The sequence below is a fragment of the Oreochromis aureus genome, linkage group 1 (assembly GCF_013358895.1).
Source record: "Oreochromis aureus strain Israel breed Guangdong linkage group 1, ZZ_aureus, whole genome shotgun sequence".
In the NCBI taxonomy this organism is placed as follows: Eukaryota; Metazoa; Chordata; class Actinopteri; order Cichliformes; family Cichlidae; genus Oreochromis; species Oreochromis aureus.
In genome coordinates this window covers 37686944-37712348 of record NC_052942.1, presented here as the reverse complement: position 1 = coordinate 37712348, position 25405 = coordinate 37686944, and the positions used below count along the sequence as shown (strand labels likewise).

General features: G+C 42.8%; 2 protein-coding genes and 1 pseudogene across 2 annotated transcripts; 2 read left to right on the top strand and 1 right to left on the bottom strand.

Annotated features, from left to right (window-relative positions):
* The first annotated feature begins 526 nt into the window (after window positions 1-526).
* LOC120441100 (adhesion G-protein coupled receptor G5-like) lies at window positions 527-1458 on the top strand. The gene is made up of 3 exons (XM_039614812.1): window positions 527-612; window positions 948-1216; window positions 1364-1458. Exons 2-3 carry the CDS (start codon window positions 970-972, stop codon window positions 1456-1458), a joined length of 342 nt encoding a protein of 113 aa, XP_039470746.1. The 5' UTR covers window positions 527-612; window positions 948-969.
* A 287-nt stretch (window positions 1459-1745) lies between these two features.
* On the top strand, window positions 1746-10042 carry LOC116334372 (adhesion G-protein coupled receptor G1-like). The gene is made up of 3 exons (XM_039613540.1): window positions 1746-1869; window positions 7625-7781; window positions 9860-10042. Exons 1-3 carry the CDS (start codon window positions 1768-1770, stop codon window positions 9952-9954), a joined length of 354 nt encoding a protein of 117 aa, XP_039469474.1. The 5' UTR covers window positions 1746-1767; the 3' UTR covers window positions 9955-10042.
* Window positions 10043-15435: 5393 nt separating this feature from the next.
* LOC116334374 lies at window positions 15436-15554 on the bottom strand (annotated as a pseudogene).
* Window positions 15555-25405: the final 9851 nt, after the last annotated feature.

Below are 25405 nucleotides of genomic sequence, written 5' to 3'. Positions count from 1 at the left end.
TAGGATGAACTGAAGAAATGGAAAAAAGCTGTGCTTTTGCAACAAACTACTAGTAACAATGATACAAACTAGTTTAAAATAAAATTATAAGAAGAATCCTTAGAAGCTAAATATAAAGAAATGAGGGGTGACTTAAGACTTTCATGATATTGACATTACTGCATGCTTAAAATGATATTCTGTCAAAATAGAAAGATGCCCTTGATCTGTATCATTCCTGATACTACCACTAGATGCCAAAACAAAAATCTCCACATAGTCATCTTTTCCTGCTATAAATACTCACTTTACAACTCATGACTGTAATCTTTATTCCTCTGTTAGTGCCATCTGTACTCATCCAATGTTCATTGTTTCATTGATTTGTCCCCATCTTATCTGTGTAATCTTTCTCTAATCTACATCAGCTCTTTATACTTTGTGTGTCTTTTTGTTTTGAATTTTAACTCTCAATGGAGATGATGCAAAATAATGTGAAAGTGCATTTTCTCCACAGGTCACTGCTTCCCCATCACCTAAAGACCAGGAGATTTTAACATACATCACTCTGATTGGCTGCAGTCTCTCTCTTTTTACCCTGGTCATCACTGTTTTGCTCTTCATCACAAATAGGTAATTATCTGTTTTCTGATTGATGACATCCTTCAAAACTTAGTCCTCCCTATTTCTAATAGCATCCTCCTCTCCTGCTCCCATCATTTCTTCAGCATTTGCTCTCATCAGTCTCGCTTTACTTTTTGTCAATTAATTATCCTTTTTGTCTTTTTTGCATTATTTTAATCTTTTTCTCTAATCCCATCGTTTCTCATCTGTATTGTCTTTATTCTTTATTCTATTTCCTTCTTTCTTCCTTACTGGATTTTCCATTTTTTTCCAAACAAAATATGACCAAATAATCTACTTGAAAGTTGTCACTTACCATGAATCACAACTCCTGTATTTGCCAGAAAAGTCAGAGAAGATGTTTCTATGAGGGTCCACATCAACCTTGTGATTGCACTGATCCTCCTCAACCTGCACTTCCTGCCCAGTCAAGCAGTGGCAGCAGTGTCCTCCTCTGGGCTCTGTTTATACATGGCTCTTGCCCTTCACTACTCTCTGCTGGCCACTTTTATCTGGATGGCTTTGGAGGGATTCCACCTCTACCTTCTCTTAGTCAAAGTCTTCAACATCTACATCAAGAGATATCTGCTCAAACTCAGTGTGGTGGGATGGGGTGAGTGGAATAATTTAAGCAAGAAGCTGTTTATCATCATCATCATCTGAATAATTCAATTCAATTTTATTTATATAGAGCTAAATCACAACAACAGTCACCTCAAGGTGCTTTATATTGTATAACTGTTCAGTTCTTGTGTTTCAGGTGTTCCTGCAGTCATTGTTTCAGTGGTGGTGATCATTGACAGAGGCATTTATGGCCATGTCCCTCTGGACAACTCCAACAAAACTGCAATGTAATTCATATTTATTCATAAAATAAATATGCATCATACTTTCTGTATCTTGGCATGTTCACACTGTAGTCCTTTGTCATAAACGTAACATAGACGTTAGGCAGCAAACCCAGTTTCACCAAGCATCTAATTTGACAAAATTAAAATACTGAGAAGTTTCTGGTATATTTAACCACATGTATCTAAATCATCTCCAGTAACATCTCTATGAAGTACAGAATGTACTTTTTAATTTCACAGAGTAAGAGACTAAAACATGGATCACCTAAACTCCCTTTCTTTTAGATGCTATATAATCAATGACAAGGTAAAGATGGGAACTACAGTGGGACTGTTCAGCTTGGTGTTCCTCTTTAATATGTTCATGTTTGGAGCGACAATCAGACGTGTTTGGATTCTACGCAAAAGCACAGAGGTACGGGCAGTTTTATGTTGCTATTGAAATTGACGTTTTCTATGTCAATATGTTCTGTGAAATCTCAAAAAGCAACAAGAAATTAGTCTATTTAACAACAACAATGAAGACTATCCCTCGTCACCACTATTAATTTTTATTTAATGTGCATAGCTTCCTTTTAAAGGTTAGACTGTAGGATGGGCTGTCTGTTAGCGTTTAAGTCAAAGTAAATTCTATGAAAATATTGATCTGATCACTTAAGAAGGAAAGGAAGTTCTTAAATGTTCTTAATCAGTTTCAGCTGCTTTGATACAGACGTGGACAAAATTGTTGGTACCCTTCAGTCAATGAAAGAAAAACTCACAATGGTCACAGAAATAACTTTAATTTGCCAAAAGTAATTATCAATAAAAAAATCTATAACGCTTAACCAATGAAAGCCAGACATTGCTTTTCAACCATGCTTCAACTGAGGTTTTTAACATATAAATGCATGAAACAGGCCTGTACAAAAATGATGGTACTCCTAGGAAAGAATAAAAATGATGTGACCAAAGGGACATGTTAATCCAAGGTGTGGCCACTAATCACCATCACAGGTGTCTACAATCTTGTAATCAGTCAGTGTGCCTACATATAGGACTCCAGGTTGTCACTGTGTTTTTTGGTGACATGGTGTGTACCACACTCAACATGGGCCAGAGGAAGCAAAGGAAAGAGTTGTCTCAGGAGATTAGAAAGTAAATCATAGACAAGCATGTTAAAGGTAAAGACTATAAGACCATCTCCAAGCAGCTAGATGTTCCTGTGACTACAGTTGCACGTCATTCAGAAATTTAAGATCCATGCAACTGTAGCCAACCTCCCTTGACGTGGCCGCAGGAGGAAAATTTATGACAAGTCAAAGAGACGGATAATCCGAATGGTAACAAAAGAGCCCAGAAAGACTTCTAAAGAGAACCAAGCTGAACTTCATGCTCAAGGAACATCAGTGTCAGATCGCACTATCCGTCGTTTGAGCCAAAGTGGGCTACATGGGAGACAACCAAGGAGGACACAATTGTTGAAAACAAATCATAAAAAAGTCAGTCTGGAATATGCCAAACTACATGTTGACAAGCCACAAAGCTTGGCTTCTGGAGAGAAATGTGCTGGCCAGTGTCAGAAAGCTTGGTCTCAGTCGCAGGTCATAGGTCTTACAACGGGACAAAACACACAGCTAGAAACACCCAAGGATGGCTAAGAGGGAAACATTGGACTATTTTAAAGTGGCCTTCTATGAGCCCTGACCTCAAGCCTATTGATCATCTTTGGAAGGAGCTGAAACATGCAGTCTAGAAAAGGTGCCCTTCAAACTAGAAACAACTGGAGCAGTTTGCTCATGAGGAGTGGGACAAAATACCTGTTGAGAGGTGCAGAAGTCTCATTGACAGTTACAGGAATCATTTGATTGCAGTGATTGCCTCAAAAGGTTGTGGAACAAAATATAAAGTTGTGGGTACCATCATTTTTGTCCAGGCCTGTTTCATCCACTTATTTTTTAAATAACTCAGTTGAAGCATGGTTGAAAAGCAATATCTGACATTCATTGCTTAAGATTTATATATATATATTTTTTTAAATTGATTATTACTTTTGGCAGATTAGTTATTTCTGTGACCATTGTGAGTTTTTCTTTCATTGACCGAAGGGTACCAACAATTTTATCCACGTCTGTATTAATGAAATTAACAACAGGAACCCTGACTGCCATTAGGTATAGTGTGTGTCGATTCCTGCCTGGGGCGTCTGTATCCAGTAAGGGTCCTAAGGCTAGACTCCCTATGCTAAAGTGAGCCTACCGCAGACATGAGCGAGACAGATAAATATGAAGGCATGCCGGCTCGGACGTCGCCCGGATCAACAAGGTCCGCGTCAGGTGTTGAGGAACCAGGGCACCCTGACGACAAGTGGGCTACTGGAACAAGAAGGCATCGGTGGGCAAGAGGCGAAAACAGGGCGTTGTTGGAATGCTACTATGCAAGTAACCCTGGCGGAAGGGGTTACATGAATAGGATGAGGGACCTATGGATTCTTCGATACCCAACATCCACAATGACGGGCGAAACAACTAGTAGCTCAGTGTTCCAACATTCGAAAGAAGGACTGCTCTCACAGCTAGAGATTGACGAGGTACAACATAAATGCTACGGCAAGGAGGAGTCAGGGCGCCAGGTCAGGGGGAGATATCATCACCCCACCCGAGATTGGGTACATAGCCCCAAGTGCGATAGGAGAAGGATCGTTGAGTGCGAGAGGAACTGACCTGAAAGATAGGATCAAGCTTGAAACCTGGATCCCCCGTAGCCGGTTACCAAGATTACGTGAAGTACCCTCAGAAGGTCTGCTAGACGATACCTACAACCACGATTACCGACACTAACAAGCTGATCTACACTACGGCAGCAGTGATCAGTGAGATGCTTGGCTACAAGTTGAACAGCCACAAGGGGCAGTACCCTCCCTGGAGAAGGAGGCTAGAGGGCAAGATCAAAGTAGCACGGAGGGAGGTTAGCCAACTAACGGAGTTGCAGAAAGGCGCGACAAAGAAGGTGCATAAGAAATACAGCAAGCTGTCCATACCTGAGGCCTTGGAAACTGCCAAGCAAAGACTCCACCCGCTTGAGGAGGTACACCAGAGAGAGAGAAGGCAGGAGAATAAACCAACCAACCATAACGGCAATGCTCAGTGGCTAGTGGATCTGAGGGCAGACCACAGCGACCTCCCTGAACAGGAAGTAACCATCACAGTGGCAGACATCCAAGAAAGGGTCTCCAGTATGAAGAGTTGGACAGCACCAGGTTCACGCCTACTGGCTGAAGAAGCTGACTGCACTCCACGAGCGTCTGGCAGCACAAATGAACCAGCTGCTAGTTAACGAGAGACACCCGGAATGGCTAACCGAAGGTCGGACGGTCCTGATCCCCAAGGACCCCAAGAAGGGACCGGTCCCATCCAACTACCGACCAATAACCTGCCTCAGTACTACATGGAAGCTCCTGTCAGGCATCATATCGGCTAAGATGAACAGGCACATGGGTCAATACATGAGCGGGGCACAGAAAGGGATTGGCAAGAATACCAGCTACTGGTAGACAGAACAGTCAGCCGAGACTGCAAGACCAGACTGACCAACCTGTGCACAGCCTGGATTGATTATAAGAAGGCCTATGACTCAATGCCCACAGCTGGATACTGGAATGCCTAGAATTGTACAAGATCAACAGGACCCTGAGAGCCTTCATCAGGAACTCAATGGGGATGTGGCGTACAACACTAGAGGCCAACTCCAAGCCCATAGCACAAGTCACCATCAAGTGCGGGATCTACCAAGGAGATGCTCTGTCCCCACTGCTGTTCTGCATAGGCCTGAACACCCTCAGTGAGATCATTAACAAGACTGGCTACGGATACCGACTACGGAACGGAGCGGTTGTCAGCCACCTCCTGTACATGGATGACATCAAGCTGTATGCCAAGAGTGAGCGAGACATCGATTCACTGATCCACACTACCAGGCTATACAGCAATGACATTGGAATGTCATTCGGACTGGAGAAGTGTAGTCGGATGGTAACAAAGAGAGGGAAGGTAGTCAGAACTGAGGGGATTGAACTACCAGAAGGCAACATTGCAGACATAGAGGACAGTTACAAGTACCTGGGGATCCCACAGGCGAATGGGAACCATGAAGAGGCCGCTAGGAAAGCTGCAACCACCAAGTACCTGCAGAGGGTCAGGCAAGTCCTGAGGAGTCAGCTGAACGGTAAGAACAAGATCCGGGCCATCAACACCTCGCCCTGCCCGTGATCAGGTACCCTGCTGGGGTAATAGGCTGGCCAAAGGAGGAGATAGAAGCCACTGACATAAAGACAAGAAAGCTCCTTACCATGCATGGAGGGTTTCACCCCAAGTCCAGCACCCTGAGGTTGTACGCTAAGCGGAAGGAAGGGCGCCGGGGACTGGTGAGTGTCAGCACCACAGTCCAGGATGAGACAAGAAACATCCACGAATACATCACGAAGATGGTCCCAACTGACAGCGTGCTCAGTGAATACCTCAGGCAGCAGAAACCCAAGAAAGAGGAGGAAGGCGAGGAACCATCATGGAAGGACAGGCCCCTGCACGGTATGTACCACCGGCAGATAGAGGAGGTGGCTGATATCCAGAAATCCTACCAGCGGCTGGACAAAGCTGGACTGAAAGACAGCACAGAGGCACTAATCATGGCAGCACAAGAACAAGCTCTGAGTATAAGATCCATAGAGGCTGGGGTCTATCACACCAGGCAAGACCCCAGGTGCAGGCTGTGTAAAGATGCCCCAGAGACAATCCAGCACATAACAGCAGGGTGCAAGATGCTAGCAGGCAAGGCATACATGGAACGCCATAACCAAGTGGCCGGCATAGTGTACAGGAACATCTGTGCCGAGTATAACCTGGAAGTCCCGAGGTCAAAATGGGAGATGCCCCAAGGGTGATGGAGAATGACCGAGCTAAGATCCTGTGGGACTTCCAGATGCAGACGGACAAAATGGTGGTGGCTAACCAACCGGACATAGTGGTGGTAGACAAACAGAAGAAGACAGCTGTAGTGATAGATGTAGCGGTTCCGAATGACAGCAATATCAGGAAGAAGGAACACGAGAAGCTGGAGAAATACCAAGGGCTCAGAGAAGAGCTCGAGAGGATGTGGAGGGTGAAGGTAACGGTGGTCCCGTGGTAATCGGAGCACTAGATGCGGTGACTCCCAAGCTAGGCGAGTGGCTCCAGCAGATCCCGGGAACAACATCGGAGATCTCTGTCCAGAAGAGCGCAGTCCTGGGAACAGCTAAGATACTGCCCTCAAGCTCCCAGGCCTCTGGTAGAGGACCCGAGCTTGAAGGATTGACCGCCCACAGGGGCGTGCTGGGTGTATATATATATATATATATATATATATATATATATATATATATATATATATATATATATATATATATATATATATATATATATATATATATATATATATATATAAAACTGAAATCCTTGGCCCCATTGACAGACCCTAAACTGGAGCATTGGGCCCTTGGTTCCTCCTGGCACATGACAATTTTGGCCTCATGTGGTGAGAGTGTGCAAACAGTTACTGTTGGATGAAGGAACTGATAATATTCACTGGCCCCCACACACACATCTGACCTAAATTCAACAGAACACCTCTGGGACATTATGTTTGGGTCCATCTGATGCTGCCAGTTGGCAGCTCAACTGTCCAAGAGTTCAGTGATTCCCTGGTGATCTGGGAGGATTTCCCCAAAGACACCATCCATCGTCTCATTAGGAGCATGTGCATGTTGCCAGACATACATATAAGCACATGGGAGCCTAGAAACTACTAAGAACCATTTTGAGGGGCTGAAATGAAGTTTCAGCAAAACGAATCAGCCCGTTGCATCATTTTTCCGTTTATTGTTTGGGCTCACTGTGAATTCAGACCTGTGTAAGTTGATAATATTATTTTTATTCAAACAGCATGGCATCCTTCCGCTTCTAACACATTAACCAGTCCATATCAGCATTGATTTTTTTCCCAATGAGATGTTCTTTTGCCATTGTTGCTGTTATGTTGTTCCTCTAATTATTTGGAGCAATGCATTATATTTTGTAGACATTTATTTAAAAAGGAAAAACAACTCATACCTTGATTAGTATATAATCTCCTCTGTCATTGTATATTTGGCAAATCAGTTTGGGCAGAGTAACCGTGACAGAGCCAAGAAAGACATTTGTACCCTGCTGGGAGTCATGACTCTGCTCGGCATTACCTGGGGCCTGGTCTTCTTCTCTTTTGGCTACCTGACCACTGCTGGCCTCTACCTCTTCTGCATCCTGAACTCATTTCAAGGTCCGTATAACTGTTTTATGTGTTAGGCTCAGTTCTGGGCTCATATTAGTGCTATTCTACCGACCAGGATTATGTGATATACTGTAATGGTTTGATTGCCAAAGTTGCTGCCTCTTGGGACATGAAAGCTATGCAGGTGGGCAGGTCATTCACAATTAATTACCTCTGTCTCTCACTCAGGTTATGACATTTAATACTATATTTTTGATTCAGGATTATGTGAATGACGAGTTGGTGACACAGTTCTTATCTTCATACATTAGATATTAGAACAGTCATTTTCACTACTCAAACTACATTTCTCATTCATAATATTAATCAACTTCTACTTTAGAGGTTTCTCCCTCTTAAAAGGGAGTTTTCCCTTCCCATTGTTGCTAAAGTGCTTGGTCATAGGGGTCATAGGATTGTTGGAGGTTTCTCTGTTTTCTTTCTATTACAGTATGTTAGGGTCTTTGCCTTATAATATAAAGCACTTCGAGGCAACTGTCTTTGTGATTAAAGATTGTTTAATATTAGCATATGTGTAAAATATTAAATGAAAAGTTAAAATTGTGTCAATAATGAGGAGCAATGTTATTAAAGTGGATGTGTCTTTTATGGTAATCCTGTATTTTGAACCCTACTAGTTTTACTATATAGTTCTGTTCCTGGTTACAGTCCTGAGTGCTTTCCTTCTTTAGTTTTTTTAGCCTCTTGTTAGTTTCTATCACCCTCTGTGTACCCTTCCTTGTGTGTCGAGCACCTTGTATTTATTTCATTCATGTTTTTGTGTTATTTGTTTGTTTGTTGTCATGAGTTCTTCTTCCTTTCTTGTCTGTTATGATTCTTTTCTCAGCCATGTTTTGTTCTCCTCAGCTATCTCCATTCCTCTAATGTAGGGATGGGTATCGAAACCCGGTTCTTGTTGAGAACCGGTTCCCACTGTTTCAATTCCTTGGAATTGTTTGCCATTTTTGCAAACGATTCCCTTATCGATTCCAGTCGCCCCGAAAGACGTCACCACGTTGCGGAGCGTCATTTACCTGGCAGGAAACATGGCGCTTAAGCGGCTCAAACGCTCAAAACTTTGGTTATATTTTACTAGAACGGATGACAACGGGGCAACTTGCAATACTTGCAAAGTAGATATTTCATTTAAGGGAGGAAACACTACGAATATGCAAAAGCATTTGCTCACAAAACAGGCGATAACCTTAAATCAATGTCGTGTTTTTAATTCCGCTCCGGACTCGTGAATCTCAACCCAGCAGCAGCGGTAATGTTTGCACGTGCTCTCCCGTTAATGCGGCAGGTAAATAATCAACTAACGGTGCATATTATGTTAGCGTGATCTGCCTTATTACAAAACCTGCCATTACTGTGCATTTAGGTGACCATGATGAGAGAGACAGACAGAGTCTGGCTGGCTCAGATGCTGGCAGTTCTCGCTGCAGTCTACCGTTAGCGTCTCCTTTCAGGCCAGGATAGACGAATTTCACTGAGCAGTGATTAAGTTTGTGGTCAAAGGCTTGCACCCATTTGCCACAGCAGATGCCCCCGATTTTCGGTAAGTGAATGTGCTTAATTGTAGGCAAGGACATTACTGGATATTCTTGTGTAATTGCTACAGAATAATTTATGTTATACTTTGTTATTGCTACAGAAGAATATTTATTTTATTATTTTACATTTACAGTTTTTTTTCCTGGGGACCCTGTGACACCCCATTGAAGAGCCGTAGGCTGTGGATCTCTTAAGATCTCGCTGTTGGGTTTGTAAGGCCATGTTACTCTGTTTTATATCTTCTCTTTGAACAAGATAGAAATTTCGAAGTTCTAAGCTAATCGACCTTAGTGTTTTCTTTTTAAAAAAATAAGAATCGATAAAGAATCGAATCGTTATATAGAATCGAAAATGGAATCGGAATCGTGAAAATTTTATCAATACCCATCCCTACTCTAATCACCTCTCCATCCTGCAGATCCTGACTGAGCTTTGATTTACTGCTTTTATTTTCAAATGTGCATCCTCTTTGCATCTCCTGTACAAAGTCTAAACATTTGCTTATCTCTCTCTCTCTTGCTTGTTCCATGCAGGTTTCTTCATCTTCCTGTGGTTTATGATGTCACTGAGAAAGGCTAAAACCTCAGTTACTAAGACAAGCAGTGAAACACGTAGCACCACCACCTAGCTCACACACAACTACCAGTAACCCAAGAAGTGCCTATGTGTTTCCTTTTAAAATGTGTAAAGTAATATAAATCTAGAAAAATCCTTTCTTCTTAAGTTCATGCATAAAACAACGTATCAGATAAGACAGTGACTGAGACTAAAAAATGTACATGAATGTATTAAGTGGGAAGATTTTAACAGCTCCACTTTATTTTGAAGTTTTCTTGTTATTAGAATAGACAGAATATTTGTGGCAAAGGGTTTAACTTTCCACCGGATCATGTAACATATGATGATAATGCATTTGAGCCTTTTTCATTTTTGGAGGACTTCTGAGAGTGAAAATTGAAATAGCGATGCAGGAAACAAAGGCCAGAATAAGACAGATGATAGATGAAGTGTCTCTTCTGCACCCACTTTCAGAGCTCAGAGGTATAACAATAGAAAATTGCTCTTTTTATTTTTCTGTCTTAAGTCACACATTCACATTTCTATATACCAGCTCAAATCTAGGTTTTAAATGAAACTCACCTGGCATTAGTTTAGTGTTTTAGGAGGCTGTTATGTTAATTGCATGAACAGCATTATTATGCTCTATTTTAATTGGACTGTTTTGAGGTTTATTTTATATTAAAAACATTGCGAATCACTAAAGGCTGTGGTGTCAGTAATAATAGTAATAGCTGCGTTTCAATGTTTAATTATAAAGACGTTATTGCAAAAGATTTTTTTCTTGCTAACCCAGTTTATGACTGAAAAAATAGCTGTCACAAAAAAGAAAAAAAAAAGAATCTTTCGGTTGATATTTTTGTAGAATAGTTACTGGCAATCTAAAGCCCAAATCTCAGTTTTGTTCAGTATCATTATCAAATTGTATATTATAGTTCAAATAGCAAAACTGTACGTGTTTTCATTTGGTTTTTAATTCTATTTAATTTCATGTCTATTACACAGAGTAAAAGATTCAATTACTGGTAAATTCCTGTGTATCTGACAAGTAGAGAAGGGCCAGTTGGCCCTTCACTTTCAGTGGCTGTGCTGCTGCAGGCTGTATTCCCCTGGCGTATTGCCCGCGGTTCGCCAGTTTACTCACCAGTTGGATCTCGCTGTGTCTGATATGTCAGCCGGCTAGTGAGTTCTCGAGCCTGCAGCAGTGGCTCCCTGTCTGGGGTATTGCCAGCATGTCGGGTTTCTGCGGCCATAGTGAACCCACTTGGTAGCTCACTGGGTTGGGCTTTCTGGTTATTTCCAGTGTCACTGTTGCTACTCCCCTGTCTATGGACAGCGCGTAGCAACTCCTCGCTGCTAGTGGTGGACCTTCAGGGTGTCCCTAGCGCAGCCGTCCACTTCAGCAGGCTCAGCTGACGCTCCCTCCCCTGTCTGTGGACAGCATGGGGCGGCTTTTGGCTCTGGGACTGGGCACATCACATCCCTAGCTTGGCCTGCTAGGCTGTGTTTTCTGGCGTATTGCCGGCGGTTCACTGGTTACACGCCAATCGGACTTCGCTGTGTCTGATCTGTCAGCCAGCAAGTGAGAGTTCTCCAGTCTACAGCGCCGACTCTCTGCCTGGTGTAATGCCCACATGTCGCGGGTTTACACGGCCAGTGGGGGACCCTGATTGGTAGCTCAGTGAGCTACAGTTCCTGGCCTACTGACTTGCGGGCTCACCTTGAGCAGTGCTCAGTTGCGGTCCCTGCGTCTTGCGGGACTCGCTCTGACCAGTCTTGCTTCTGGCAGACTGATGCCATCGCCACCCGGCTCAGCCTTGTGTCTGGCGAGGCCATGACCGGGGTGCTGTTTTTTTTTGTACAAGTTGGTACATTCACTCTAGGTTTGGTTGCACCATCTCCTCGTGGGGTGTCTTAAAGAGTTACCCCGCACATATGGAATATGTAACGGAGTGTAGAGAACGTACGGTTACATTGTAACCTTGGTTCTTTGAGTGAGAGACTATCTCTCCACCTTCAGGCCCCTGGAGACGCATTCCGGTCAAACCATCACCGTTGTCACGTTCGCACAGCTTTTCTATACGTATGCTGTGGGGTGTGGCCGGACTTGTCATGGCCCTGGGTGTTACCCAGTGTTTTGTGTTTAAATTCTATTTCCTGATTATTGGTTATTCTTAGTTTTGTTCTCTTGATGTTATTTGTTGTTCTGGTTTCTAGTTTCAGTCACTGTCTTCCCTGTGTTTCGTGCGTTATATTCTTTCAGTCTGTCTCTCGGTGTCAACTCCGTGTCTCCTTAGGTCTAATTTCTCCCAGGTGTGTTTCCCTCCTGTCTCTAATTCCCTGATTACTCCACTGTGTATTTTAGCCCTGTGCTTTCCTTTGCCCTTTATTGTGTGGTACCCTCTACATGCATGTCTTTTGTCTCATGCTCCTGTTTAGTTCAGTTTCAATTCAGTCCTTAGTACCTATGTTCAGAGCTTTGTTTTGTGTTTTTCTGAGTTTAATTTATCAAGAGTTTTTCCAGCAATAAAAGCTGCATTTTGAGTTTAAGTCCAGTCTTCGAGAGTCCTGCACTTTGGGTCCACCATTCCTGCCTGCCTGCCATACAGCCTATCATGACAGGACTAGCCGGACTGTCTTAAAGAAGTATCCACATGCCACGTCCGGGGGGGCGTCGTACATATAGAATATGTAACAGAGTGGAGAGCTATTCTCTCACTCAGAGAATCAAGGTTACAATGTAACCGTACGATTTGACTTTCAGAAGATTATTTTTTTTGGTATACTATCAATGTAAAGAAAACAAGATGGATTGTGTGATCTCGTGCACGAGGGAGATAACCAAAACAAGCGCTGTTCCTGCCACTCGAACCGCAGTCACTCTCAGTCAGCTCCCCCGTAGCACTGCTCTTTATTGTGGATACATAAATATGCATAGATGCATTAACATATGATGCCTCACACAGGCATACATGTGTGAGGCATGTACATACATTGGGCGATCGTGGCTCAAGAGTTGGGAGTTCGCCTTGTAATCGGAAGGTTGCCGGTTCGATCCCCGGCTCGGTCGTTGTGTCCTTGGGCAAGACGCTTCACCTGTTGCCTACTGGTGGTGGTCAGAGGGCCCGGTGGCGCCAGTGTCCGGCAGCCTCGCCTCTGTCAGTGCGCCCCAGGGTGGCTGTGGCTACAACGTAGCTTGCCATCACCAGTGTGTGAATGTGTGTGTGAATGGGTGAATGACTGGATATGTAAAGCGCTTTGGGGTCCTTAGGGACTAGAAAGCGCTATATAAATACAGGCCATTTACCATTTACCATACATGTGAGCAAAGAGTACGGTCTGTGTGTGTCAAAATATGACCCTGCGAACGACTCCCCAAAGCTGGTGCTAGGAGCCCAGCGGTCCACCTAAACAAAAGGCTCTTATACTTAAACAGATATGGAGTAGGTGTCCTCCCAAGTATAAATCAGAGAGAGAAGGTACGACCTCTCTCATGACCTTTGGATGTGTGTGTATGGCAGAGTGCTCTGGAATGCACACAGTCTTAAAGACCTACTAAGGATCAGACATCCTATCAATATGCAATGGATTATATTCCTCTAAGCATATATATGTTTCTAAGCATAAAAGACAATCCAACAATATAACTCTGACAGACATCAATACGATAAAAATAATTTACATGTATTTTGAATGCTCTGACTTTCCTTGAGCAAAACAACAATTTGGGTATTACTTATTGTTAGGTTTATATTGTTGCATTATCATTTATGCTTAGAAATATATACTCATATATGCTTAGAAGTAGGGATGGGTATCAAAACCCAGTTCTTGTTGAGAACCGGTTCCCACTGTTTCAATTCCTTGGAATTGTTTGCCATTTTTGCAAACGATTCCCTTATCGATTCCAGTCGCCCCGAAAGACGTCACCACGTTGTGGAGCATCATTTACCTGGCAGGAAACACGGCGCCTAAGCGGCTCAAACGCTCAAAACTTTGGTTATATTTTACAAGAACGGATGACAACGGGGCAACTTGCAATACTTGCAGAGTAGATATTTCATTTAAGGGAATATCTACGAATATGCAAAAGCATTTGCTCACAAAACACGCGATGAACTTAAATCAATGTCGTGTTTTTAATTCCGCTCCGGACTCGTGAATCTCAACCCAGCAGCAGCGGTAACGTTTGCACATGCTCTCCCGTTAATGCGGCAGGTAAATAATCAGCTAACAGTGCATATTATGTTAGAGCGATCTGCCTTATTACAAAACCTGCCATTACTGTGCGCTGCATTTAGGTGACCATGATGAGAGAGAGAGAGAGAGAGAGAGTCTGGCTGGCAGTTCTCGCTGCAGTCTACCGGTAGCGTCTCCTTTCAGGCCAGGATAGACGAATGTCACCGAGCAGTGACTAAGTTTGTGGTCAAAGGCTTGCACCCATTTGCCACAGCAGATGCCTGCGATTTTCGGTAAGTGAATTTTTAATTGTAGGCAGGGACATTACTGGATATTCTTGTGTACCTGCTACAGAATAATTTATGTTATACTTTGTTATTGCTACAGAAGAATATTTATTTTATTATTTTACATTTACAATTTTTTTTCTGGGGACCCTGTGACACCCCATTGAAGAGCCGTAGGCTGTGGATCTCTTAAGATCTCACTGTTGGGATAAATTTCTATCTTGTTCAAAGAGAAGATACAAAACAAAGTTCTAAGCTAATCGACCTTAGTGTTCTCTTTTTAAAAAAATAAGAATTGATAAGAGAATCGATAAAGAATCGAATCGTTATACAGAATCGAAAATGGAATCGGAATCGTGAAAATCTTATCAATACCCATCCCTACTTAGAAGTATATAATTGTTTGTAGATTGAAAGAATGTCTCATCTTAGGAGGTCTGCAACAACCCTGTGTACCGTGAAGAGGGGAGTACATTCACTCCTCTTTCAGGGTGTTCTGGCATAGATCATACACCTCCTAGGTGGGCAATCTCAGTCCACGAGGGCCGGTGTCCCTGCAGGTTTTAGATGTCCTCGAACCAACACAGCTGACTTAAATGGCTAAATTAGCTCCTCAACATGTCCTGAAGTTCTCCAGAGGCCTGGTAACGAACTAATCATGTGATTCAGGTGTGTTGACCCAAGGTGAGATCTAAAACCTGCAGGGACACCGGCCCTCGTGGACTGAGATTGCCCACCCCTGTCCTAGGGTCATGAGAGAGATTGTATCTTCTCTTTCTGATATATGGTGTAGCAAACACACGTATATCTGTTTGAGTATAAAAGCCTTTTGTCTAAGTGAACTGCTGGACTCCCTGGCGCCAGTAGGTGTGGGGAGTCTTCACAGGGTCATATCTTGACACACACACTAAATGGTAAATGGCCTATATTTGTATAGCGCTTTACTAGTCCCTAAGGACCCCAAAGCGCTTTACAAAGCTTTGACCGCTCTGAGTCCAGTCTTTCTCTGTTGGCAAAAGAATTCAGTAAAGAACCGGATTCAATAGTAGGTGATCTGCTCTACCTCCTGAGCTACAGCCACCCCAAGCTTACAGCACCTGGTATTCTCAGGTGGTCTCACATCCAAGTACTAACCAAGCCCAACCTCACTTAGCTTCTGAGATCAGACAACATCGGGCGTGCTCAGGGTGGTATGGCTCCAAGGCATTTTCGGTTAGTTTGTAGCTCTTGGGTTCTTAGTTATTCTTTCGATGTGTTTAGAGTATGTGACTATATTCCCTTTTCCCCCAGTCACAGTGTTAAACTTACGAGTCTTGTCTGCATCTATGCATTTGTCGTGCTTCCTGTTTTTTTCTTGATAGTGCTTGTCCTGTGTTCAGTATACTGAGTTTTGCTTCTCCTTTGTCTTGTCATGTCAGATCAGGTTCAGCTGTGGTTGCAAATTCCCTCGTTACCCTCTGTGTATATATTGTGTGTTTTCCCTTGTTCCTCATTGGTTTTTCTGTGTGGCAAGTGTCAAGTCAGGTATTTCATATTTGGGTTTTCTGGTGCAAGTTTCGATGTCCATGTCCGAGTTTAATGTTTCAGGTCACCATGTCATCCTGCTTTCAGAGTCATTTATTCAGGTTTCAGTTGTTTTTTCCAGTTTAGATGTTGTTAGTCTTCGTTTCCCTTTTGCTTTTCCTTTGCATTATTTCAGTCATCAATAAAGGCTCGCTCTTAGTTTAAGTTCAGTTCTGTTTCGAGTGTCTGGATTTGGGTCTACACTCACTCTCCACTGACATATACTTACTATCACTTTAAATCATATGTAGGATGTTATTTAAGTAGTTTAGTTTAGTAATCATATTCATTATATTTAAAAACAGGAACTTTAATCTTTATTCATACACAGGAAATTCAAAAGTGTCAAATGTTTTGGTGTTAGTAGACTTCTTGCAAAAGTAGAGTTAATTTTACTCTAAGTAGAGTCACATTCTTTTAATGTAACTCTGAGGTGTAAAATGATAGTAGTTAAAATTGAGTGTTAAAAATTAGTGTTTCTATGTCAAATCTGGAGGTGTTACAATGGAAACATTAACTCTTGACCTCTTAACTCCGAACTGCTAGAGGGGCTATGACACTAATAGAGTAAATTCACAGACCCCACCCCCAGCACCACAGATTCCGATCCAAGTTGAAGTGAAGCCGTTTCAGAACATTTTGCTCTACATATTTCTGAGTTGTTTGCCATGCTTGGTAAGTCATTTTTTGTGAGATTGTTTCAATTATTATTATTAGCTTTTACTTCTGTGGCTTTTTGGAGTTGAGACAAAGCTGTGTGAAAGGCATTAGCCACGTTGCTCGGTGATAGCATAATAATCTGTTTTAGCTAGCTGAAATGTATTGTCTGCAGGCAAATAGCACAGCCTTGAAAAAAGCTTGTATATGAATTTTCAGTCAAGTTTTTGGTTAATTTTGTGAAATGTTGGTATAGTGGTGCTACTTCAAGCCTGAAAATGATCTCCCACAAAAAAAAACCGAGCAAACAGCAGTAGCAGATGTCCTGACTGGGTTGTACATTTAGATCCCTCCAGTTTTGTACACAGGGTTTAGGTAAAAATGAAAAAGATTGAGTTTTTAAATTTAGTTCAACATTAACTGTTGTCTGTTCTTCAGTTGTTTGAGAGAGCACCATTTTAACAAACATGTTCGGGTAGAATACTGCCTTTAAATATGGGCATTGGATCTGGAATCTTTTGGGAAAATACAAGTTATAGCTCAAAAATGATTCTTTTTTTAAATTTTATTTTATTTTACTGTGCTGCCATTGATTACCAGATTATTTGTGCAATTAATTAGTGCACAACTAATTTTTATTGAATCTCCACACAGGATATGCTTGTGAAGGTGGAATATGGGGGACAGCAGAAGTGATGAATGGAGGACATGCATATTGTTATGAGATTCTATGTTTTTTATGTGTTTTATTCTTTGTTTTATTATCTTTTAATATTCAAGCATATTGTAAAGTGTTTATATATTTCACAGAATTTGCTGTACTTCCCCATGTCACAAGATTCGATGTATTGCTCCATTGTCATGCAACCCGACAGTGAACTCTGCAATACAAATAGTTTAAGCAGGAAACAGATGCGGGTCACCCAGACTACAATAGAAAACGGATGAGGCACCTAAACCACAACAGGAAAACAGATGCGCGACTCCCTAACCACAAAAGATTAAGTCAGCGCCACGTCTTTTAGAAAGAAGCAGACACACACACACACATATACAACTGTTGGTTTAAAGGAATTTGTAAAAGAGGAAATGTGACGTATTTGCATACACGATGTAAACTATAAATAAAGAGCCATCGCCTGCACTCGGTGTGAGTCTCGTCAGAGTTCTCACCCGTGCGTTGCTGTTATTACATTCTAACTGTTTGAGTGTCTTTATTCAGCCTGAAGAATGTCTTATTAAAAATAAACTCTTGACATTTAATTGGTCCTTCGAGCGGATGTAGGACATCGAATTATAACTAATTTTATGCTCCAACGGAGTGACCTCGTCGTTTCCTGACATCGTGGAGAGCCCGCGCTGAAGTCTGTCGACAGCCTCTTTCCTATGAAGGAGAAAAGACCAACTACGTGAATTCGGGGTTGGCCAGCGTTCTTAGTAAGAGGTCCACGATCCTGGGGAACGAGGAGGAATCTCTGACCGGCACTTATATCATCATAACCAGGTGAATATTAACACTCAAAGACACATTGCGAATAATCGTCTTTTAGATTGACACTTTTCTAAGGAAAAAACTCGTCCTGTAGGGACTGGCAGTTTAAAAAGGACTCGCTTAGTAAGGCGAAACTGGCAGTCCAGAAGAGACTCGTTTATAATAAAAAAAAGCTGGTAGTCGACAAAATTTACTCCGGGAGTAAATGGGAAAAGGAAAGTGTCAATTAAAATAGGATTACACTGCAGCGTATGTGAATTGTTTGTATTTAAAAGAGGAAGTGAGTGTCATTTGAAGAGGGACAGTAGGACCCTACACCACTTCTATTGTTTTCCTGTGTCGACTGAAATACTGGTGAGGAAGGGAAAAGGTTGCGCATCATCGCGTAAAATTAAGGCCGCCCTTGACACTAGGACAAGGGTGAAGGCTGCCTTAATAACCTCCCCTAACTCTAATACCAGAGAAGGTCACACAGTTCTGTTTGTAACATTAGTAATACAAAATCAAAATGGGAAATAAATCAACAAAACCAGAATTGACAGCAGATGAACAATGGTTAGAAAAGAAATGTCCCGGCGCTGGACAAATAAGTGCAAGCAGCTGGAGAAATCCTGATAAATTAAAGGTCTAACCTGGGAAGGGAAATGTAGTCCCATACCAGTACAACAATTAGGTAAATGTTTACAAGAGGAAATAGAAAAATGTGAGGGTAAAAGAAAAACCAATGTATGTCTGAGTACATGAATTTTTTCGTACCATGGCAGGAGGAGAGTAAGAGACGTGAGGAAAATAAAATAAAAAACAATCCAAACAACAGAATAAATACCAAAACAGGTGCCTCACGACACACACAGCATGTGTCCAACCTCCCCTTACCAATCACCTAGTCAAGCTTCCGCCCCGCTCCACCATTACCACCAACACTTGACCTAAAAACCCGTCTCTACAACCATCGGGCCCCTATGGGCCAGCCATCCGCGCATTAAACGCCTATCTAACACCACAAGAACAGGAAGACATAGGGAAAGACCCGTCAGGCAGGGATATGGGAGGCATTGTAGACCCTCCAGGCCCTTACGATGGGGGCATTTTCCCACTGATAGCTGTACCAAACCCCAGGTGCAGGCGACCCACAGGCCCGCCCGGAGACAATGGTGTGACACCCACTGACAGGGACAGAATCATACACGCCTATCATCCCTGGGTGCAGAGGATAGGAAGAATGTGTTAAAAGACGTTCCTCCCTTATCAGAGGGTTACCAACCTTGGGCTGATGCTGTGACCTTAATAAGAACCAACTGGAGACTGGATGGCAGAGAAATGCTCCAGGTTCTACAGGACCTGTTAGGCCTCCAGTTTGCCAGAGTACGAGGCACCTACACAGGTATGACTCAGGATGGCACCAGTGCAATACCAGCCCAGTCAAATACTCTCAGAGATGCAATAGACGGAGTCATGGAGAGGTCCGCACCCAGCTCGCCCCAAAACCAAATTACGGGAAAATTGGTGAGACAAAACAAAAGCCTCAAGAGTCACCAGGCGATTATTTAGACCGCCTGTGTCCGGTTTTCAGACAAAACTCAGGTTTAGATCATGCGGAAGACTTAAATTCTGCTTACCAACAGCAACTTAAAAACGCATTCTTAAACGCGGCCTACTCCCTAAAGTAAGAACTATGGTAGACAAACAGTGGATCACACAAGGTACAGGCAACCTAGTGGAAGCCTGTCAATATGCTGAACATGCATTCAAACAAATCAAAAGAAAGAGGGAGCAGAGACAGGAATTTTTACAATAGATGACGAAACTGGGCTGATAGCTTTTTCAGGAGCTCTCAGACACCCAGGTCAGGGGACAGGGCGAGGTAGAGCGAAGATATAGAGTAGGAGATCGTAGAGATGACAAAGAAAGAAGCATGAAATGTCATAATTGTGGAAAGGAAGGACATTTCACACGTGAATGCAGACAGAAAAAGAGACAGTATGATGACAGAGGTGACAGAAGGCATGAGAGACAGGATAGAGAAGATAATATGTGACTAGATGAAAGGAAAGCAGAAGAGAAACCACCCACTGAGACCGAAGTAGACGTTTTCACATTCAACAGCTCCTACTCGGCTCAGAACATAAACCAGAAATCGTGATACATGTAAATGGCCAGCCTATAACCATGTTGTGTGACACTGGGCGTGTATGACTGTCTTCTGCGACACGCCTCCAGACGTCACCTTCTCACAAGACGCAGCGTTGTGACCTCAGCTACAGGACACACCATGGCAAAGCCACTAACGAACAAACTGCATTTCTTACACGTTGACAGTGGCAGGTCCTGTAAAATGCAGTGCATTATTGACTCAACTTGCCCAGTCAATCTATTGAGGCCGTGACACACTGATAAAACTAAACATAGGCGTCGTGCCACAACATAACGGCATGCACGCACAATTGATGTTAGCAGATGTAGAAGCATTCATACATGAGGGCGAAGGAGAACCACATTACTATTGGACATTGGATCTCCCTGTTTCTGACAAATTACTTCAAATAGCTAAACGTCACTTACCTCACTCGTCAGAAACGATGCCAAGCAGCGAGCTACATAACACACTGAGGTACAAACAAGCCCCAGGCCCAGACCCACAGTATGATGCTCAAATACACAGGCTAGGACCTCAAAAACTTACCCTACAGCATCTGTATGTGACCAAAAGCGGAAATGCTGTATGCTCAGTGATCCAGCCACCTAAAGTCAGAGATTTAAATAGAATGCCCACTCCACATGTTTCAATAGCTAAAAATCCCGAAACACAGTGGAAAGATTTAGGCATGATTCTGAGAAGAATGCAAGATGACTGCTATGAGAAAACTGAGGAAACACATGAGGGCTGGTTGCAGGGTCGCAGAACAGGATGTCTGAGATATACTCTAGGGTGGATCCTGACTGTACAGCCTAGCACGCATTTGAACGACTCATTAAATCCGTGCTTCCTGGTCGAAGACATAGAATGACATGCAGTAGCGGCCGTAACATGCTCAGATGTTGCTAAGTTACCAGAATCATTATGGTCAGCAGGTCCTACAGACGTAGGCCTCATTAAAGATGCTGACCCAGTTAAAGTCAAAGTCACTTCAAACCACAGGCCAATGAAACCACAGTACCCACTGTCTGCTGAAGCAAAAGCTGGGATTCGCCCAGTTATAGCAGACATGGAAAAGGCAGGAATTCTAGTAAAAACAATAAAACGACCTGTAACACGCCCATCTTCCCAGTAAAAAAGGCAAACACTGGCAAATACCGACTAGTGCATGATCTAAGAGCAATTAATGACATCACAGAACAAATACCACCAGTAGTGGCTAATCCTCATACCATCCTAAACCAAGTTACGCCAAAGGAACAGTGGTTTTCAGTAATAGACTTATCAAACGCGTTTTCTCTGTGCCATTACACCCAGAGTCACAAGAATTGTTTGGCTTCACATTTGATGGCCAAAATACACGTACACAAAGGCTGCCACAAGGCTTCCAAAATAGCCCGACATTGTGCATGAGGGCCCTGAAGAAGTCAATGTCTCTTTGCACTCTGCCTGCTCCAGGACAGTTCCTACTTTATGTAGATGACATTCTGGTAACCGGAAACACGCAGGCAGACTGTAAAAATAACACCCTACAGGTGCTGAGACACCCTAGCGGAACAAGGACACAAGGTGTCACAACACAAACTACAACTCTGGCAACCAGAAGTGACCTACCTAGGTCATAAACTGACAGGACAAGGGCGTAAACTGTTAGACAGCAGAAAGCTAGCAGTACAGAATGCCCCAAAACCACTCACAAAGCAACAAATGATGAGTTTTCTAGGGTTATGTAACTTCTGTAGAGGTTGGATACCAGAGTACGCCGCCATGGTCCAACCCCTGCAGAATCTAATTTATGGAAAGAGTTTAGCTCTAAAGGATAAAATAGAGTGGACAGATGAGGCAGAAAAAGCTTTTAAAAACTTGAAATTAGCCCTACAGACAGGCACCGTCCTAGCTCTGCCAGACTATGAAAAACCATTCCATCTACACGTAGATGGTGGCTTAGGTTACATGAAAGCAGTACTAACACAAGCTTTCGGAGACAAACAACGACCATTAGCATTCTACTCATGTAAGCTAGACTCTGTAACGTCAGGTCTACCAACTTGCGTACAGGCATGTGCAGCAGCAGCAGAAGCAGTAAAGAAATCAGCAGATATTGTTTTAGGACACACACTGATTGTGAAAGTCCCACATGCTGTAACCTCAATACTGCTACAAGCTAATTTATCTTATCTGACTCATGCAAGACAACTGTCCTATGTAGGTATTTTGCTCTCACAATCACACATTACCATTGAGAAATGTGGTCAGTTGAACCCAAGCACCCTACTTCCGACAGAAGCAGATGGTGACACACATAGCTGCATGCATAAGCTAGATGAGGAAACGAAACCTAGAGCAGATATACATAGCCTACCACAGCCAGACTTCACAAACGTCTTTGTAGAGCGGCTCCGCAACAAAAGACAAAACAGGAAGAAACTGTGTCGGTTATGCAATAACCACAGTGGACACAGTCATAGAGGCAAGGCCCTAGCTTCCTCATACTCAGCACAAAGTGCAGAGTTAACTGCAGTTATAAGAGCCTGTGAATTGCACAAGGACAAAGATATTAACATCCACACTGACAGCCAATATGTTTTCGCTGCGGTGCACCATTTTGCAAAGATATGGCAAAACAGAGGCATGATAACGCGTCCACGGGGCACCAGTTCAACACGGTAACCTACTGAAAAGACTACTGGAAGTCATAACACTGCCCAGAAAATTAGCCCTGTGTAAATGTGCAGCGCACAAAGGACAATTCTGAAATTACAAACGGTAACAACCGCAGAACAAAGCAGCCAAGGCTGCAGCGCAAAACAGAAATGACATATTACCCCTAGAATCATGCACTTTGATCCTTTAGAAGCATTAAAGGATGAACAGCAAGCTGCATCACAAAACGAAAAAACATCATGGCTAAAAGCAGGTGCAATACTGACAAACGACATCATGACATGTAACGGAAAACCAATCCTACCAAAGTCCCTACACAGAACAGCAGCATTAGTGACACATGGGACAACCCACGTGTCAACAGGAGGGATGGTAGAGATACTCTCTAAACAATTCTACACAAAAATTTTGAAAGTTCAGCAAAAGAGTTTATAAGAACATGCATGATATGTCAGAAGCACAACTCACAGGGAAACATAAGACCCAAGAGGTCATTTCCCACACCACCTCATCCATTTCACACTATTCACATGGACTTTATTGAACTAAGTGAAAGTCAAGGCTCAAAATACGCTCTAGTGATTATAGACGTATTTTCAAAATGGCCAGAGATTTATCCAGTGAAGAAAGCAGATGCAATATCAGTAGCAAAGTGTTTATGTAACCACTTCATTCCAACGTCACGAATTCCAAGCTTAATAAGATCCGACAACGGTACACATTTTGTAAATGAGGTCATATCAAAGGTCTCAGAAGCTTTAGGATTCAGCATAAAACATCACTGCTCATACCACCCACAAAGTGCAGGACTAGTAGAAAGAACAAATGGTACAATAAAACAAAGGCTAAGAAAGTGCATGGAAGAAACAGGAAGGCCATGGCCTGAGTGTATAGGTCTAGTAAAAATGTGGATGAGGTTAACCCAATGCTCGCAGAAGCTGACACCATTTGAAATTATACATGGTAGACCCTTCCCTCTGCCCATCACCAGTGAACCAATAGACAAGTCAGTTAGAGAAACAACCCTAGCAGAGTGGATGACAAAACTGCTAGAGAATAAAGACATAGTTTTGAACAACCAACTGCCGAGTGATTCTTCTCCAGTCTCTTCCAGGTTGAAGCCAGGCGACTGGATCCTGATCAAGGTTCTCCAGAGGAAAAACTGGAGCTCACCGAGGTGGGAGGGCCCTTTTCAGGTCCTGCTAACGACGCCAACAGCATGCAAGATCGCTGAAAGACCTTCGTGGATCCACCAGAGCCACACCAAAAAAGTACAAGGGGACTGTTAGGGTTCAATGTTGAGAGAGGAATCCATAAATAACCACAGATCCGGTCCGGTGTGCAATTAGACAGTATTTTAATAAACACATGTGTGAGTCCGACCGCTGTGCAGATTTCAGCGTCGAACTGAACTTACAATCATTAGACAAGGTTTTATAGGAGTAGGACAACAAAGCCCCCTCTTTTGCAAAACAGACAATAGTACAGCTTACGTCAATCCAAACCACAAAATGTTCCATGAACTTTAACATAGTTTAAAGAACATTGTCTTGGTCGGTGCTTCCCCTCAGCTCGTCTTAAGCTGTCGCTTTATCTGTTGCACTTCCTCTAAGTATGCGTCGGCACAATTCTGCATTTGCAGCAAAAACCCACCTTCACTTCTCACTTACCAAAATAGATCTACCATGGTGTGTATGTGTGTGTGCGTACACGTGCGAGGGCGCGTGCATGCTGTGTACTGCTTACGTGTCATGACCTCTCACTATTTGTGTCTGTATGTATATGTCTCGCCCTTAAATGCTCTCACATCTCACCCGTTACACTTCTGACCTTTCACCAGAACAGAGGCTCATCCCTACATATAATAACCTAACTGGAACTATATATGTAATCTACTGAATAAACACCCTACTCTTTGGCTTGCGCTCGCTCTGCTTTCGGTTTCACTTCTGCAAAAGCCTGCAACTTCAAACACATGTAACTTCCTGTCCCTGCAGTCTATACAGAAACCTTTAAGATTATCGAAGCATTAGAAAAGCATTTAAAATTATATATTCAACTCAACAGTTCGAAGTGGTTATAACTGGACTTGTAATAAAGACTGATATAATACCAATATATTTGAACATCTGAATGCATCTGTGAAAGCAACATCACTATTAACATGAAACGGTAATGATGATTATCAAAATAGCAGCAACTAATAGCAGGAAAATATTTCTATTCCTCTCAGGACACAAGCCCAGACGCCAGTTCACCTGTCATCTAGTGATCTGTAAGTAAAGGAGAGGGCAGATCGGGTACACCCCGCCCTCTTAACTTTTCGCTTTCAGTCAACACACTAGGTGATCTGGTGAACTTGGTCGACCTGAAGAAACCCCATTGTAGCTCGAGCACCGACCTTGCCCCACCTGCCCGGTAGAGTAACAGGAGATCGGTCCGACCTGCAAAACCAGAAGAGCAACCCATCACTCAAGTAACTACTGCAGACACTTATAAACAATGCCTGACACAGATGTGCAAAATGAACATTCAGACATTT

What these genes read in the sequence shown, in the direction of transcription:
- LOC120441100 (XM_039614812.1), top strand. Translation starts at nt 970, where the DNA reads ATGAGGGTCCACATCAACCTTGTGATTGCACTGATCCTCCTCAACCTG. An exon ending in ACTCAGTGTGGTGGGATGGG is followed by an intron (nt 1,217 to 1,363) that starts GTGAGTGGAATA and finishes CTTGTGTTTCAG; the next exon opens with GTGTTCCTGCAGTCATTGTT.
- LOC116334372 (XM_039613540.1), top strand. Translation starts at nt 1,768, where the DNA reads ATGGGAACTACAGTGGGACTGTTCAGCTTGGTGTTCCTCTTTAATATG. An exon ending in TTCTACGCAAAAGCACAGAG is followed by an intron (nt 1,870 to 7,624) that starts GTACGGGCAGTT and finishes TTGGCAAATCAG; the next exon opens with TTTGGGCAGAGTAACCGTGA. An exon ending in CATCCTGAACTCATTTCAAG is followed by an intron (nt 7,782 to 9,859) that starts GTCCGTATAACT and finishes TGTTCCATGCAG; the next exon opens with GTTTCTTCATCTTCCTGTGG.